This window comes from Alosa alosa, chromosome 8 (assembly GCF_017589495.1).
Source record: "Alosa alosa isolate M-15738 ecotype Scorff River chromosome 8, AALO_Geno_1.1, whole genome shotgun sequence".
NCBI classification, from domain to species: Eukaryota; Metazoa; Chordata; class Actinopteri; order Clupeiformes; family Clupeidae; genus Alosa; species Alosa alosa.
In genome coordinates, this window is record NC_063196.1 from 28017196 (window position 1) to 28032532 (window position 15337).

Below are 15337 nucleotides of genomic sequence, written 5' to 3' on the forward strand. Positions count from 1 at the left end.
CATAGCGCCTGGTCACCGGGAACAGATAATCTCTGTTTGTGTGTGCGGCCTGCGGAGGCCGCCTTCGCGGCCATCAATTAATGGAGGGATCAGAGAAAGCACTAAAGACATGGGTGGTAGGAAGATTGATGAGCCCTGAGCGGTATTTTAAAAGGGGGAGTCTTGTAACTCGTTTGGAAAGAGGACTGGGCACTCCATAGCTAGACCTTTAATGGCCTCTAAAACTAATGAACAAGCTTGCAAAAAGGTGCCAAACGTCCCGTTGGGTGATTATTATTCTTAATTTATAGGTGCTAACAATCCCAACAATTTAGCCGACTATTAACTTGCACAAGAGCTCGTCTCTAGATGACGAACGGATGAGTGAGTGACAAAGAGAGAGAAAACATTGAAATGATAGGAAGTCTGACCCAATAATGACTTTCCATCCTGTTTGGCATGACGTCACTCACATGTATTTAGGTTTGCTCCTGGGTAAATTTGTGAAGCAGCCAGACAGAGGAGCCTGCTTGACACGCCTGCCGCTGCCAAGACATCTCCATCACCGCTGTCTGGACACATTCTAGGGAACTAGGCTAGAGGGCACCAACGCAGATTATGGGAGATTGCTGAGGTGCGTCCATCAAAGGAGCTGTGTCTACGAAGCAGAGCAATCATTGCTGTTTAATAACTAGATATCAAATATCACATTACGCTGCCAGTAAGGTTACCTGATGAAAGACTAAAGGCTTAGCCCACACTGTAACTTTTATTAAGTTTCATACAGCCTTGTTTTCTTTTCATTCGTTTATAAGAGCATCGTCGGCTGAAAAGGCAAGTAATGCACGTGAATATCCGGTTGGGATTAGTTTATTAAGGGAGAACGCGAAACCAACTATCTCTTCTCTCCCGTGAAACACGCCTGGCGATGACCGGTCTCTCTCTCCGCCCCGAGTCCTAAAGGGAATTCGCTCCGTTTCTCAAGGGGCAGTCGACATTCACCGTCCCCTGTTGAATGATAGACGCTCGAAATGAAAAGTTTCCTCGGCATCTCTCAGATCTTCGCGACCCTGCTGTTCAACTTCTCACCTGCCCACTGTGCCCAGGTATGTGGAACCCTCAATGTGTTTGTGTCTGCCGGAGGAGCATGAATGATGGGAGCGCTGGAATATCGCGAAGTTAAAAAGAAAAACTTCCGTATAGCTCATTTTTATAGATCTGGCAAAATAATGAAACTGCGCGTATGCAAATGTAGCAGGGCGCGTGCAGCAGTTGGTGTTGTGTAGTTGTGGTATTAAATCTCCCATATTTGGTTTCAAAAAGATAAGAGTTATAGTTCAAGCAGCGAAGTTTAAACAGATTATGATTATTGGGTGTTTGCCTTCTGTCTGTTGATCTTAATTGTGCTTCATGTAATGTTCATGCACCCCGTTGGTGTCACTGTAAATGGTCCTTTCTATTTGCACAGCATGACATAATTAAGGGAATCTCTTTATCTGTGTTATAGCAGTAGCAGTAGCTCATATCTCATTGTAGCTCATATCTCATTGTTAAAAAAAATACTGCAGCCATATAATAATGTAGACATGGCATGGTCAATTTCCTCTGAAAAACTATGATCTTTGCTTTCACATTAGCTGTTGGTAAAACAATAATGTGTCTATGTGACTGGCAGCAAGCTCTCTCTCTCTCTCTGCCAGCTATTTCAAACCCCAACCCACCCCTTACCTCATTTTTCAAGCTCATAAAAAAGGAAAAAACATATCAGGCTAATTCTTCCTGATTTAGTTGGAATACAATTGAATGTTCTGTGAAGATCATAGCTACTGTATGTCAGTGGTGTGGAAGGGGTTGCAGTAGCAAAACAAAGACTGCGTGCCAGCTAGGAGGCTTCAGCTGATAAAGACCAAAAGAAATCCAAGAGATTGAGTGAAAGAGTGGAAGACTCTGGTAATGTGTATGTGTGTTTGTATGTGTGTTCATGTCTGTGTATGTGTGCACAGGTGTGTGTGTGTGTGTGTGTGTGTGTGTGTGTATGTGCACATGTGTGTTTGTGTTTGTAAGTGTTTGGGTATTGTGGGCTTGCCTGCACCACTTCTACTTCTACCTCTTCATTCAACAGTAGGGCGCTCTGTACAGTAGGGTGCTCTGCTCCATCAGCTCTGTACAGTAGGAAGCTCTGTAGGATGGTGTAGTAGGGTGCTCCATCAGCCCTGTACAGTAGGGTGCCCTGCTCCATCAGCTCTGTACAGTAGGAAGCTCTGTAGGATGGTGTAGTAGGGTGCTCTTCTCCATCAGCCCTGTACAGTAGGGTGCCCTGCTCCATCAGCTCTGTACAGTAGGAAGCTCTGTAGGATGGTGTAGTAGGGTGCTCTGCTCCATCAGCCCTGTACAGTAGGATGCTCCATCAGCCCTGTAGAGTAGGATGCTCCATCAGCCCTGTACAGTAGGACGCTCTGTAGGATGGTGTAGTAGGGTGCTCTGCTCCATCAGCCCTGTACAGTAGGATGCTCCATCAGCCCTGTACAGTAGGGTGCTCCATCAGCCCTGTACAGTAGGACGCTCTGCTCCATCAGCCCTGTACAGTAGGGTGCTCTGCTCCATCAGCTCTGCCTCCTCCCTCTATCAGCACCATGGGCACCCTGAACCCCACCCCCAGATGGAACCTTATTCTGGAACAAATCCGCCCGTGATCACTGGCCACTTGACCAGCACCAGCATCCACCATGGTCCTCTGATCCAGCTGCTATCTGGAACATGACACCAGAACTGTTTTAGAACCACCGCCTCTGATCCAGCTGCTATCTGGGACATGACACCAGAACTGTTGTAGAACCACCACCTCTGATCCAGCTGCTATCTGGAACATGACACCAGAACTGTTTCAGAACCACCGCCTCTGATCCAGCTGCTATGTAGGACATGACACCAGAACTGTTTCAGAACCATCGCCTCTGATCCAGCTGCTATGTAGGACATGACATTTATTTTTCGACTAACTGCCTCCAGCCGGCTCTCCACCAGCGAGGATGTTTTATGTCCCCGTCTGTGGCCCTTGCCGAAGAGACCCATTAAAACCCAAACGATGTGATTAATCAGAGCCCTGGAACAAGCCCAGATGTGGCCTACCAAAACCCACACCATGTGGGAGAGGAAGGCCTGCCGAAACCCATGCTGTGTGAGAGTGAAAGGCCTTACTGGCGAGCCTAGTTTATGGGCCTGTCCTCTCGTACCCGGTTACCGGGCTGTGAGGTTTGTCAGAGTTATCACGCGCCTGAAGACTTTATGGCCAACAGCAGTGCTCTAATATGTGACTCGACACCACAGAGAGGTGGAGAATACAGTAATACAGAGAGGGAGAGTTACAATGAGAATATGGCAGAAGATATGGCGGAAGAGTGAGAATATGGACAGAGAAAGAGAGAGAGAGAGAGAGTCACAATGGAATATTCCACTGGGCCATATTCCACTGGGCCCCGTTGAAAGCCCCCTATCTCTCGCTCTTCCCTGTGAGTGCATTGGAGCCCCCAACTGATGCCCCCCGACCCCCCAAACGACCCCCACCTCTCTACTCTCCTCTGTGTGTGTGCATTGGAGCCCGCAACTCACCCACCCCCCACGCTCCTCTCTGAGTGTGCATCGGAGCCTGTATGCCCTGCCCCTCTGGTCAGTGCTCAGTATGTGTGTGTGTGTGTGTGAGTCCGGCCCACTTGGTTCCGCTCGGCCCGCCCGCCCGCCCGTCACTCCGGCCCCACCAATCGTCTCATTAGTGCCCTCCGTGGGCCCGGCCATATGGGCAGGAGTCCAGACAGGCCCCCGACAGAAATCCACCACTGGGCCATATTCCACTGGGCCATATTCCACTGGGCCATATTCCACTGGGCCATATTCCACTGGGCCATATTCCACTGGGCCATATTCCACTGGGCCATATTCCACTGGGCCATATTCCACTGGGCCATATTCCACTGGGCCATATTCCACTGGGCCATATTCCACTGGGCCATATTCCACTGGGCCATATTCCACTGGGCCATATTCCACTGGGCCATATTCCACTGGGCCATATTCCACTGGGCCATATTCCACTGGGCCATATTCCACTGGGCCATATTCCACTGGGCCATATTCCACTGGGCCATATTCCACTGGGCCATATTCCACTGGGCCATATTCCACTGGGCCATATTCCACTGGGCCATATTCCACTGGGCCATATTCCACTGGGCCATATTCCACTGGGCCATATTCCACTGGGCCATATTCCACTGGGCCATATTCCACTGGGCCATATTCCACTGGGCCATATTCCACTGGGCCATATTCCACTGCACTTGGGCCCCACCCGCCCTCACCAATCGGCCTCCCATTAGTGCCCCTCCGCGGGCCCGCCGCCCTGGGCAGGAGTCCAGACAGGCCAGGAGTCCAGACAGGCCCCGCGACAGGAACTAACGACCCTGACAGCAGCACGGGTCAGGCGCTGCTGCCCAAAAGACGGGCCTCCCTGTGCGGGGAGCCCAGAACCTGAACCTGATGCAGGCCAGTGGGCTATACAGCTCAGCTATCTCAGGGCTGCCCCCTCATTGCCTCCATTGTGCATGGTCACAGAGAGAGAGAGAGAGAGAGAGAGAGAGAGAGAAAGAGAGAGAGAGAGGGAGAAAGAGAAAGAGAGATACCCACCAGGTCGGTAACTGTGTGTGTGTGTGTGTGTGTGCGTGTATACATCCGGAACGATGCCCCTTTTACCTCAGAGTATGCTGTCACACACACACACACATACACACACACACAAAGATAAACATTTCCTGTCGTGTCTTTTTATGCTCTGCTCAGCAGGGCACTCCGTGGCTGGCAACCGTCTCCATGGTGACAGACCCCAGATTTTTTGCCCTGGAAAAAAAAAAAAGCGAGAGAAGGAATGTTTTAGGTAAGGGCAGTTACGTGCAGACTAGCTCGTGCAGAGGATTTCTGGCAGCCTCGCACTTGCTGTGTTGTCTTACCGCTAACCACCTAACAATACGCTGGGACTGAAGCAGTCTGCTGACAGGAGCAGGGCAAGGATTGCTGACACGATCAGACTGATAAGACCCATACCAAAACAAGATTCAAGTATCACATCTGCTAATCAAAGCAGTGCATTGATCTGACCTCTAGGGCATATGAAAGGATCAGGGACCTCTAGGGCATGTAAAAGGATCAGGTGTTAGAAAAAAAAGTTCAGTTTAAACTGTGGGAGCCAGTTGCAGTCCAATTCCTTGCTCCAGTTTCCAGAATGTAGATTAAGCCTAGTCCGCTCCAGTTGCCATAGTGCTCGCACTAAAGGGATTAAGTTCTAGCTATGCCCTGTGAAGTGCCTGAAGACATATTCATATGCCATTATGTAAATAAAATTGAATTGAATTGAATTGAATTGAATTGAACTGAACTGAACTGAACTGAACTGAACTGAATTTAACTGAATCCATGTCTGGTCTTGAAACTGGTCCTGGGTGTGTTTGACCTTCTTCCATGCACATAGCCAACTCTCATGCTAGGCAAGAGTAGGTGACCATATGGAACAGGACCCCACAAGCAGCCCGATCCTAAAAAGATGATGCACTGAAAACCATATGAGTGTAATGAGGATGTTACATTGACAAGAACAGAGACAAATGTTTCAGTTTCAGCTCAGCCCGTGCTCAGTATTGCCTGTTTTAAAAGAGTAGAGAGCAGGAGTCTGGGGTGGCCAGTCAGGAGAGCATTGCAGTAGTCAACCCTGCAAGATACAGTATGAAGGCATGAACAAGTTTATCTAAATCTTGCCCCAAGACAAAATCTCAGATCTTGTCTTTAATTACATTAGATGCAGAAAAGGCATTCGATTTAGTTAGCTGGCCATTTATGTTTGAGGTTTTTAATAAAATAGGTTTAAATAAAACATTCTGTTTATGGTTAAAAGCAATATATAGAAATCCAACCTCTAGAATAAAAATGAATGGTACTTTATCTAGAAATATTAAAATACAAAGAGGTACTAGGCAAGGAGACCCTCTCTCTCCTCTTTTATTTGCAATATATATTGAGGTGCTAGCAGCATCAATAAGACAAAACACATGTATAAAAGGGATACATATAGGACAAGATGTACATAAACTAGATGTACTGCAGAGCGGTACAAAATATGACCGCCGCCCAGTCCAGCACATTTTTTCCACAAAAAGAAATCACACTGAAAGGCCTATATGATTCTAACTGTCTCACTAAATTGCATTATCCACACTCAATTCTCACTGGTATCTGCTAGACAACAAGTACCAAAACATGATTAGTTCATAGATTTTACATGTAAAATTCATTTTATACAACCCCACCTCCATCTTGCCTGTTCATAATTCTGATAAATTCTTGATTGTTTGTGTTATGTTCATGTTATGTGTGTGTGTGTGTGTGTGTGTGTGTGTGTGTGTGTGTGTGTGTGCCTGCCTGCATATGTGCCTGTGCATGCAAGCGTACATATGTCTACTGTGTGAGTATGTGTCATATGTATGATTACTGTGAATGTATGTGTGGGTGTGTGTGTATCTGTTTGTGCACATGTGTGCACATGAAATGGGTTAACATGACCCCTGGAGGCAAACATACGGAAAAAAATGGTCATCCTAGGCCCTATAGTTCTCAAGATATTCACAGAGCACTGTGTCTGCCCTACCCTCCTTTCAGGGGGTCCTGTCCAGCGGGGGGGCTACAGATCAAAACGAAAAATGACGGTTCCATGCTATCCATGTGGGGGTACATGCCCACCAAGCTTTGTGTACCCCGGTCTTTCAGTGTCCCGGGAATCCTTGTTGGTGTACGTCACTAAATGTACACATAAATTATTTTATTGTAAGGCCCCCCATGAACGAAAGTACACAAAACTTGGCATGCATTCGGAGGGTGACCTCCTAGGCCCTACGGTTCTCGAGATATTCACAGAAAACTGTCTCCGGCCACCTACAGGCCAGTTGGTGTATAGTAACATAAATTAATTTATTGTGTGGCCCCCCCATGAACGGAATTCCACAAAACTTGGCGTGCATACAGAGGGTGTCATAATGATCCTACACTTCCAATTTCGTGCAGTTTTGACTATGTTAGGTCACAGATACCTTCAATTACAACACCTCATTTTTATTTTTTTGTGTTTAACTAGGTGGCGCTATACATGAAATGAGTGGTTATGGAATGGGTTGACATGGCCCCTTGAGATCAACATACAAAAAAAAATGGTCCTCCTAAACCCTACGGTTTTCGAGATATTCACAGAAAACTGTGTCTGCCCTACCCTCCTTTCGGGGGGGTCCAATTCAGCGGGGGGCTACAGATCAAAACAAAAAACGATGGTTCCATGCTATCCATGTGGGGTTACATGCCCACCAAGTTTCGTGTACCCCGGTCTTTCAGTGTCCCGGGAATCATTGACGGAAATTTGGGCATGCGAAAAAGAAAAAAGAAAAAATCTGACTAAACCTATATGACCGCCGCTTCGCTGCGTAATTAGCATTATATGCAGACGATATTATAGTTTATTTAGCAGAACCAGACGAATCAGTGCCGGAGTTAAAGAAAACAATCCAAGAATATAAACACTTTCAGGATATAAGGTAAATGAACATAACTGTGAAGCCTTAATAATTGGGAAAGAAATTACACAAGAGGTCAAAGACTGCTATAACTTTAAATATGTGCAGAAGATAAAATATCTGGGTATCTACATAAGTAAGAAACTGAATGATCTGTATGAGAATAACTATGGCGTGCTGGAGCATAAGATAGATAGATAGATAGATAGATAGATAGATAGATAGATAGATAGATAGATACTTTATTATCCCCTTGGGGAAATTTGTCTTGGACTTCTCAGAAATTCTGACCCAATACAGACACAGAGACATGGACATAAAAGGCTAATAACAGACAGTATAATTAAATAAATAAAGTAATAAAAACAGAAACCTCTTGCTGAACCTGATGGCTGAGGGCGCTTATTTGCGGTGTTTGTTAAGGAGTGTTATTTATATGGGGATAAAGGAGTTTCTGAATCTATTCAGTCTACAGTGGGGGACTCTGAAACGCCTGCCTGATGGCAGCAACTCATATTGTGCATGCAGGACTTGAGAGGGATCAGAAAGAATTATGTCTGCTTGCTTTAACACACATTGATCGAAAATAAACTGAGGGTTGTTATACTGTTTCAGACCAATGACTTTCATGGCTGTGTGGACTAGATAGTTTAGCTTTATTTTTGTTTCAGGCATTACCATTGGCACTCTTAGAATCCCAGTTTAAGGTATGGAACAAATTGATTTCTAATTTCATTTGGAATAATAGAAGACATAGAATTAAATTAAAATCTTTAACTCAACAAAGGGAAGAAGGGGGGTTAGGTGTGCCAAACTTACAAAACTACTTTTATGCAACACAAATTCAAACAATAATGATGTGGATGAACAAGGAAGTAGAAACTAAGTGGATTAGAATAGAAAGAGAATTGGCAACTGTATCATTAGGGACTTTACCTTTCCTAGGGAAAAAGACTCAAAATCTTCACACGGGTCAAAATTTTAGCATTTTGAACACAATAAGAACTTGGAAACGAATTTGTAAAAAACTAAAAATAAAGACTGATTATGTATATCAGGGAGATGGCTCATGACCCAGACTTTCTACCAAACAGATTGGACCAAATCTTGAACAGTTGGGCTAATAAAGGATTAATATCATTCTCACAAGTTTTGAACAAACACATGGTGGATACATATGAAAATATAGCTTCAAGATACGACTTAGATAAAAAACACTTCTTCAAGTATCTACAGGTCAGAAGTTATGTTAAGGAAAACTTAGCGGAGTAAACAGAAAATGATTTAGTACAATATTTAATTAAGAATAGGAATACAGGTAAGGGGAATATTGAATATACAAAATACTCCAAAAACTCACCTTGGTAAAGGTTGAAGTTAAAGAAAAATGGGGAAAAGAGTTGAAAATGTATATTACAATGGAAAGTTGAGTCACTAAAAGGAAATATTGCAATAACACAATCAAAATATTGGAATGAATTTGCGTGGAAATTACAACAGAGATTTTTTTATTACACCTGACAAATGCGGGAAATCTCAGCCGTTAGGGACTAGTTGTTGGAGAAGCTGTGGAGAGCAAAACCCAAATTATAGCCATATTTGTTTCTTATGCCCAGTACTAAAAACATTCTGGAAGGCGATAAAATATATTTTTGAGTTGCAACAGACCTTAACATTAGAAAACCTTTTAGGGATAGGCCTGTCCAAGAAAATAGAACCTAAATATCAAAAAATTTTCAATATAATACGTATATCTGCAATAAGACAACTAACAAGGGGATGGAAACAAGAAAAAGCACCATTTGTGTAAGTGGCATAGCACAATAGAAAACATTTTTGATATGGAAAGACTTACCTTTAGAGTTAGGAACCAACTTAGTAAATGGAATAAGTTATACCCCAAAAAAATACTACATAAAATAATGATTTCTTTCAATAATAGAAATTATATGCACACATCGGTCAACAACACATATAACTCCACACAGGACAAGAAAACACATGTAGGCTTAAACACCCCCCTATAAATGGCCAAAAATGCTCCTATAAATACTTAAAAACAAGTACAATTGCACATAGAATAAAATACACAAGTAGGCTCAAATACCACTTCCTTCTTTCCCTCCCCCCTTTTTTCCGTGTGTCATGTTTTGTTTTGTATAAGTTTTTCTATCTTTTTTTTGTCATGTATTTTCTTATTTCTTTTTTTTAGGTATAAAATAACAAAAAAACAAAAATGGCAATGTAACGTGTGAAATAAGTGAAGTGGGCACCTGACATGGATGTAGATAAACAATTGCAATAAAGTATATAAAAAGATCTTGTCTGCGATGCGTACCGGTCTTGGCCTTAGCACACAGTGAGTGAAGCGATCTACCTTTGCTCATTTAGTACGAGGAATGCAGACACTTGAGGGGTGAGGGTTGGGGGGAGGTGTGTGTGTGTGGGAGGGGGGACACAGGTGTGTGCCTGAATTTCGGTGGTCATGAGGCCTACTTCTGCAGTAGTGCCACTCTCCACCACTAGGAGGCAGTAGTGTGTAGTCTCCTGGTGCATGATTGCCAGCCTGCTCTTGGGCAAAGATGGTTGATTACGAAGATACTTCCTGAGAGGCCATTTCCTGTCCCCTGAAATGTATGCAAATAGGGTAGCAGTAGTACACGCCCCGCACGATGGGGCCACTATCCCCCATTTATGCAGTGATCAGGCTCCCTTTTTAACATTGAGGTCTATGGCAGAATCCAAGAATTTCCCAGAATTTGTCAAAGCCATATTTTTCTGAGCAATGGATGCACATTTCGGACACGGTATCATGATCTCCAAACCCTCCAAACTGAACCAGAGCCCGTCTCTGACTGAACTCCACTTTGCGCTCATAGACATGAACTAGGACGACCCATCTTGCTACGCATTAATTATCTTTGTCTTGGATATGAATGAGTGTGCCCTGGATGTAAACAAATGAGTGTGTGTATGAGACAGGAAGCAGATGACTGACTGAATGGTGTGTGAATGGTGTGTATGAGACAGAAAGCAGATGACTGACTGAATGGTGTGTGAATGGTGTGTATGAGACAGGAAGCAGATGACTGACTGAATAGTGTGTGAATGGCGTGTATGAGACAGGAAGCAGATGACTGACTGAATGGTGTGTGAATGGTGTGAATGAGACAGGAAGCAGATGACTGACTGAATGGTCCTGACTGACTGACTGAGTGGTCCTTCCCATATGAATATGCATTTGTGACCTCTGGGCTGTTATTTGCGCCATTTTGTCCATCACAAAAGCTGTCAGCTGTGTGTTGGTGATCTTCATGAGCCCTTAATGAGGAGTGACTTATCAGTGACATGTATGCTGATTTCATTCTCTTGTCTTTCAGGCTTCTACCTCCCTCAGCAAAAACCAGAGTAAAGGTGAGTGATAGCATGTGTACCAGACTGCATCCATTTCACACTTGCATGTATTTCATACAGCTGTAACCACTGCCAAAGTTACAAAAAAAAGTAAATAATGACTCTGTTACTAGAATCATGATTTCAGCATATAATCTGCAGTTTGTCTACATAATTTTTATATTCAACAGCATTCGCATTAGCTATAAACCAGCTAATCATCAACATAATATGCAATTTGTTCATAATGTGTAACAGGCTTTGTTATCCACACTGACTTGCAACTGAGGCAATGTCCAATCAAGCATAGTAAATTAAATTTTTGAATTCAGTGTTATTCATTATAGTGCTGTGAACAACAGTTTCAAGGCACTTTATAGAGCTCAAGGCCTATAAACTCTGAAAAAGGGCCAGAAAATAACACACAAAGTAGCAGAGAAAGAGCAATGAAAAATTATGAAGAAAAAGAAGTCTTTAAATCAGTATTGAATAGAGAAAGATAAGTATTTAAAGGGAAACTTGGCTACTTTTTCAACATAATAAACCCGTTTAGAAATTAGGATGGTTAAATGACCTGTTCCGGTGAAAATGGTGACTTTCCCCGCTGCCCCTAGCGTCCCCAGACAGAAAACCAACCTTGCAACATTGAGACTACCTTCCCGGAAAGGGAAGTGAGAAACTGTTTCTTACCTTGTAACATCCACATTGTTCTGCCGAACTTATGCTAACTGTTTCGCTAGCTTGTAAACAAATCCATGTGCATATCATTGCCTTTTTTCCACAGTTTGAAATAGCATAATGCACAATTTCTCCAGCAGAGGGGGAAATATAGCTAATCCTGCCAAGTTTCCCTTTAAATCCAGGTTAAGGTCAGGTTATGGAGGCCTTTTAATGTGAGAAGCACAATTTTGAGCTTAAAGGTACACTATGCAATATTTTTACCTTAATATAACCTCTTCAAAGCCAATTTGATGGTAAATGAACTTGTAATAGTGCAATCGTTCACCTAGCATAGCCATAGAGCATAGCTGTAGCTGGTTGCTGCCGAGAGAACCAGTAATGCAACTTCAAGAATTGTCGACCTGAAGACATCTTGCGAGAATCGTGAAACATACCTTGTCAGTAGATATAGCTTTTTGGAGATATAGTTTTTGGGGGTAAGGTGCAGGGTAAGGTGAAGAGAGTAAGGTGCAGGGTAAGGTGAAGAGTCTATCTAGTGTCTCGCTGCTCTGCTGTATGACTTACGGAGCTCCCTCTCTCTCTCTCCACCTGTGTGTGTCCCTGCGCAGTGATGGCGCCGCTGCTGTTCCATGAGGTGTGGGGGCGCAGCCTGTGCCGCACGCTGGAGAGCATGGTGGAGGTGGAGCAGGAGTACCCTGGCGTGGTCGAGTACGTCTTCAGCCCCGGCTGCGTTCTTCTACGACGCTGCTCCGGTTGCTGTAGTGACGAGAACCTGGAGTGCCACCCCACTCTCACCCATAACGTCACCATGCAGGTAATTGAGGCTGTCGCTATGACTACCCATGGCAGCTGATTCTGGGATGGTTTAAACCGAAATTTTTTCCACAGTCCACTGCTGCCTAGCTACAGAGGTTAATGTATTTGCCCACGGTATTGCTGCGAGAATCTTCTGAGCTCATCGCTCACGTCAACTCTGGTGGATTCATCACACATTTAGCTCATTAACTCACACATTCTACAGGTTTAGATCAAGCAATATCTCTTTGGCATGTCATGATATACAATGGCTTTACATGTTATAAGTTATAACACATTGATATTTTTAATGACATAATAAGTGCTAAATACATTAGAATATCCTCTGTTTATTCCTCTTGGTTGACCTTAAGATCAGTGTGCATCGTTTTATAGCGCCCTTCGGTTTGAGAAAGATAATATACAAATAAAAAGTATTATGAATTTGTTAAGCATTATTAAAATTATTAACGTTGTTTATAAGTTTTATGCACATTTGAATTAATTGTATGCACCATAAGTTCTTTACCTGTAACCATATACCATAGTTGCCTTGTGTTTCCCCTTTGGCTAATAACTGTGTCCACATTGCCCCTTTGGTGTCCCGTTGCCTTGTGTTTGCCCCTTTTGGTTCATAACTGTGTCCTGTTGCCTGATGGGTATTGGTCCCCCTGTCCCACAGCTCCTGAGGATAACTCCCTCTGAGAAAACCAGGAGCTACGTAGAGCTCAGCTTCATGGAGCATGACACCTGTGAATGCAGGTAGGACCTCCTACAGTGGATCTGGGACAGATACAGACCAGTTCTAGAGTCAACTGTTCTTATTATAACTCACATATAAACTGTTGTCTCTAGAACTCAATTGTTGTCTTTAGAACTCAACTGTTCTTTTTAGAGCTCAACTTGGCCAGAGCCTCTGAACTTGGCTATTCTCTTTAGAACTCTCCTCTTTGTTACCCATTCAGACCAAACACTTTGAATTCTCTTCAACTTTATTCATATCAGTCATTATGACATTTTCAAACACTATGAATGACCAATATTATAACAGATCATTATTTGTCCTGTACCCTCTGCCATCAGTAAAGTTAGATTTTTTTGTGTGTTTACCCCCCCCCCAAAAAAAAAAAACAGGCCAAAGAGGAGTTATTTGACCAACAAGAGGTAAGTGGGTTGGGTCATGGTCAGCTTGTTTATCTGAGGGTAAGAAAAACATGTTGTTACTGTTTTTATTGTTCCTTTATGTGCTGTGACCTTTTCAATGTAGTGGACGCAGGCTGGGGGGACGAGCCAGGAGGCGAAAAGACAGGAAACAAGGGAAAAACTGTGGCAAGTAAGTGCTGCACTGCCCTCTTCTGGTCATCTGCATGTACATCCAGGATTTCTCTTGGCAGTACAGTGTGTGATGCTGCTTGACTGGCCTTCATGTTTTCAAAAAACCTTTGCTGAAAACAATTAGCCTGCAGTTCCTAGCATTTTTGATATGGCTGTATTTACATTTTCAAACGAGGGAGGTGTTTGGTGCCTCAAAAGTTTATTACCTCATTGAATTGTATTTTTTTCCTGATTACTTCCTGGAAGTGTTATTGTGAAGTGTTATTGTGATGATTATTTGTTCACTCCTACGAGGAAAGTGAAGATAGTTCTCTTGTTGGCAGGTGTGTTCATCCACGCAGCGTCTAGCGGGGACCTCTGCTTCCCCCTCAGATTGACCGCGGGCTGCCGCCGGCCTTGGCACCACGTCAACCCGCACGCCCCATGCCCACAATGACATCATAAGAACACTAACTTCAATGAACAGCATGCCTGATCCATCAGCACACGTGCACGCATGCATCCGGAACAGGAGTGACATCATCACCTTAACATCTCAGATGATTCTATTGAACAGCTCTAGGCTCTGACAGGCTAGGGGCCAGATCTGGGCCACAAGTCAGCCAGTTACCATCTAGATCATCCTGCCATTTAAAACATTGACACAGAATGATTTTCTAAGACACCTTTGGGACCGATTTGACCTTAACCAGATGCATTTCACAGCTCTTTTGATAGACTATGACCCCCATCCTCATACTACCATCCCTGTGTTGACTGATCGACATAAGAGAAGTAGCCTAATGTATGAGACAGGTCTAGTTTCTGTGGGTGTCTACCTGTTTTGGACCACAGCAGCTGAAAGAGATCCCTTTATAGGCTATAGCCTATCTGAGACAAGGACACACAATACCTTGATCCCAGACAGATCGTCTGCCAGCATACTAAACAATACTACCTGTGTGGGTTGGACCCAAGGGGATGTCGGCTTATGGGGAGTGGATGAAATAGCACCAATGCAGAGGGCTGGACTGTCTGAAAATGAATATTATGTAAATAAAGTATGTTGAGTTCTTGATTAAGTTTATGTTGAATGATGGACTTGTAAATATGTCCTAATGTGTTATTAAATGTATGCAATCATCCTTGATATGTCAACTTATCACTTATTTGCCATGATATATCTAAAGACCTAAATCCATGCCTTATAGTTTGGCATGAAACTAAATTAGGAAATTAGTAATTGAGTAGCCTATATCATTAGGGTGGAGTTGGAAACTCAGGACAACGTGGGGTTCCCTGTCACCCCCGGGTTAAGCTGGGGATGCAGCGTGAGCTCGATTATGTAATTGCAACAGTGTACAGGCGGTAGCCTACTACGTCTTGATTTCTTGAACCTGTACTGTGCGTCGCGTCTACTGTTGAACACTGTGTACTCATGTTGCCACACATTTGTTGTGCAGTCACGTTTCAGGGCTTAATGTCTATCTCATTAACCAATGATAGCTCACGTGGGAAGGACCAACCAATCACAACGCATGACGTCAATTAAATAGTATTTCTAGACACGCCCC

General features: G+C 43.7%; 1 protein-coding gene across 3 annotated transcripts; it reads left to right on the forward strand.

The window, feature by feature from the left end:
- Positions 1 to 500: 500 nt before the first annotated feature.
- Positions 501 to 15309, forward strand: LOC125299396 (snake venom vascular endothelial growth factor toxin ICPP-like). Of its 3 annotated transcripts, none has more exons than XR_007194353.1 (8): positions 501 to 1085; positions 10961 to 10994; positions 12263 to 12468; positions 13132 to 13211; positions 13584 to 13613; positions 13717 to 13782; positions 14108 to 14824; positions 15227 to 15309. XR_007194353.1 is itself a non-coding variant. In XM_048250657.1 (8 exons), exons 2-8 carry the CDS (start codon positions 1011 to 1013, stop codon positions 14130 to 14132), a joined length of 516 nt encoding a protein of 171 aa, XP_048106614.1. In that variant the 5' UTR covers positions 501 to 613; positions 795 to 1010; the 3' UTR covers positions 14133 to 14908. The 3 variants fall into 3 exon arrangements, 2 of the variants coding, with proteins under 2 accessions (XP_048106614.1, XP_048106613.1); XM_048250657.1 differs by lacking the exon at positions 15227 to 15309 and having other exon boundaries at positions 501 to 613; positions 795 to 1085; positions 14108 to 14908; XM_048250656.1 differs by lacking the exon at positions 15227 to 15309 and having other exon boundaries at positions 14108 to 14908.
- Positions 15310 to 15337: the final 28 nt, after the last annotated feature.

Bases quoted from the DNA above. Each gene is read 5' to 3' on its own strand.
- LOC125299396 (XM_048250656.1), top strand. From the start codon at position 1,011: ATGAAAAGTTTCCTCGGCATCTCTCAGATCTTCGCGACCCTGCTGTTC. The intron at 10,995-12,262 runs GTGAGTGATAGC...GTCCCTGCGCAG, and splicing joins CAGCAAAAACCAGAGTAAAG to TGATGGCGCCGCTGCTGTTC. The intron at 12,469-13,131 runs GTAATTGAGGCT...CCTGTCCCACAG, and splicing joins CCCATAACGTCACCATGCAG to CTCCTGAGGATAACTCCCTC.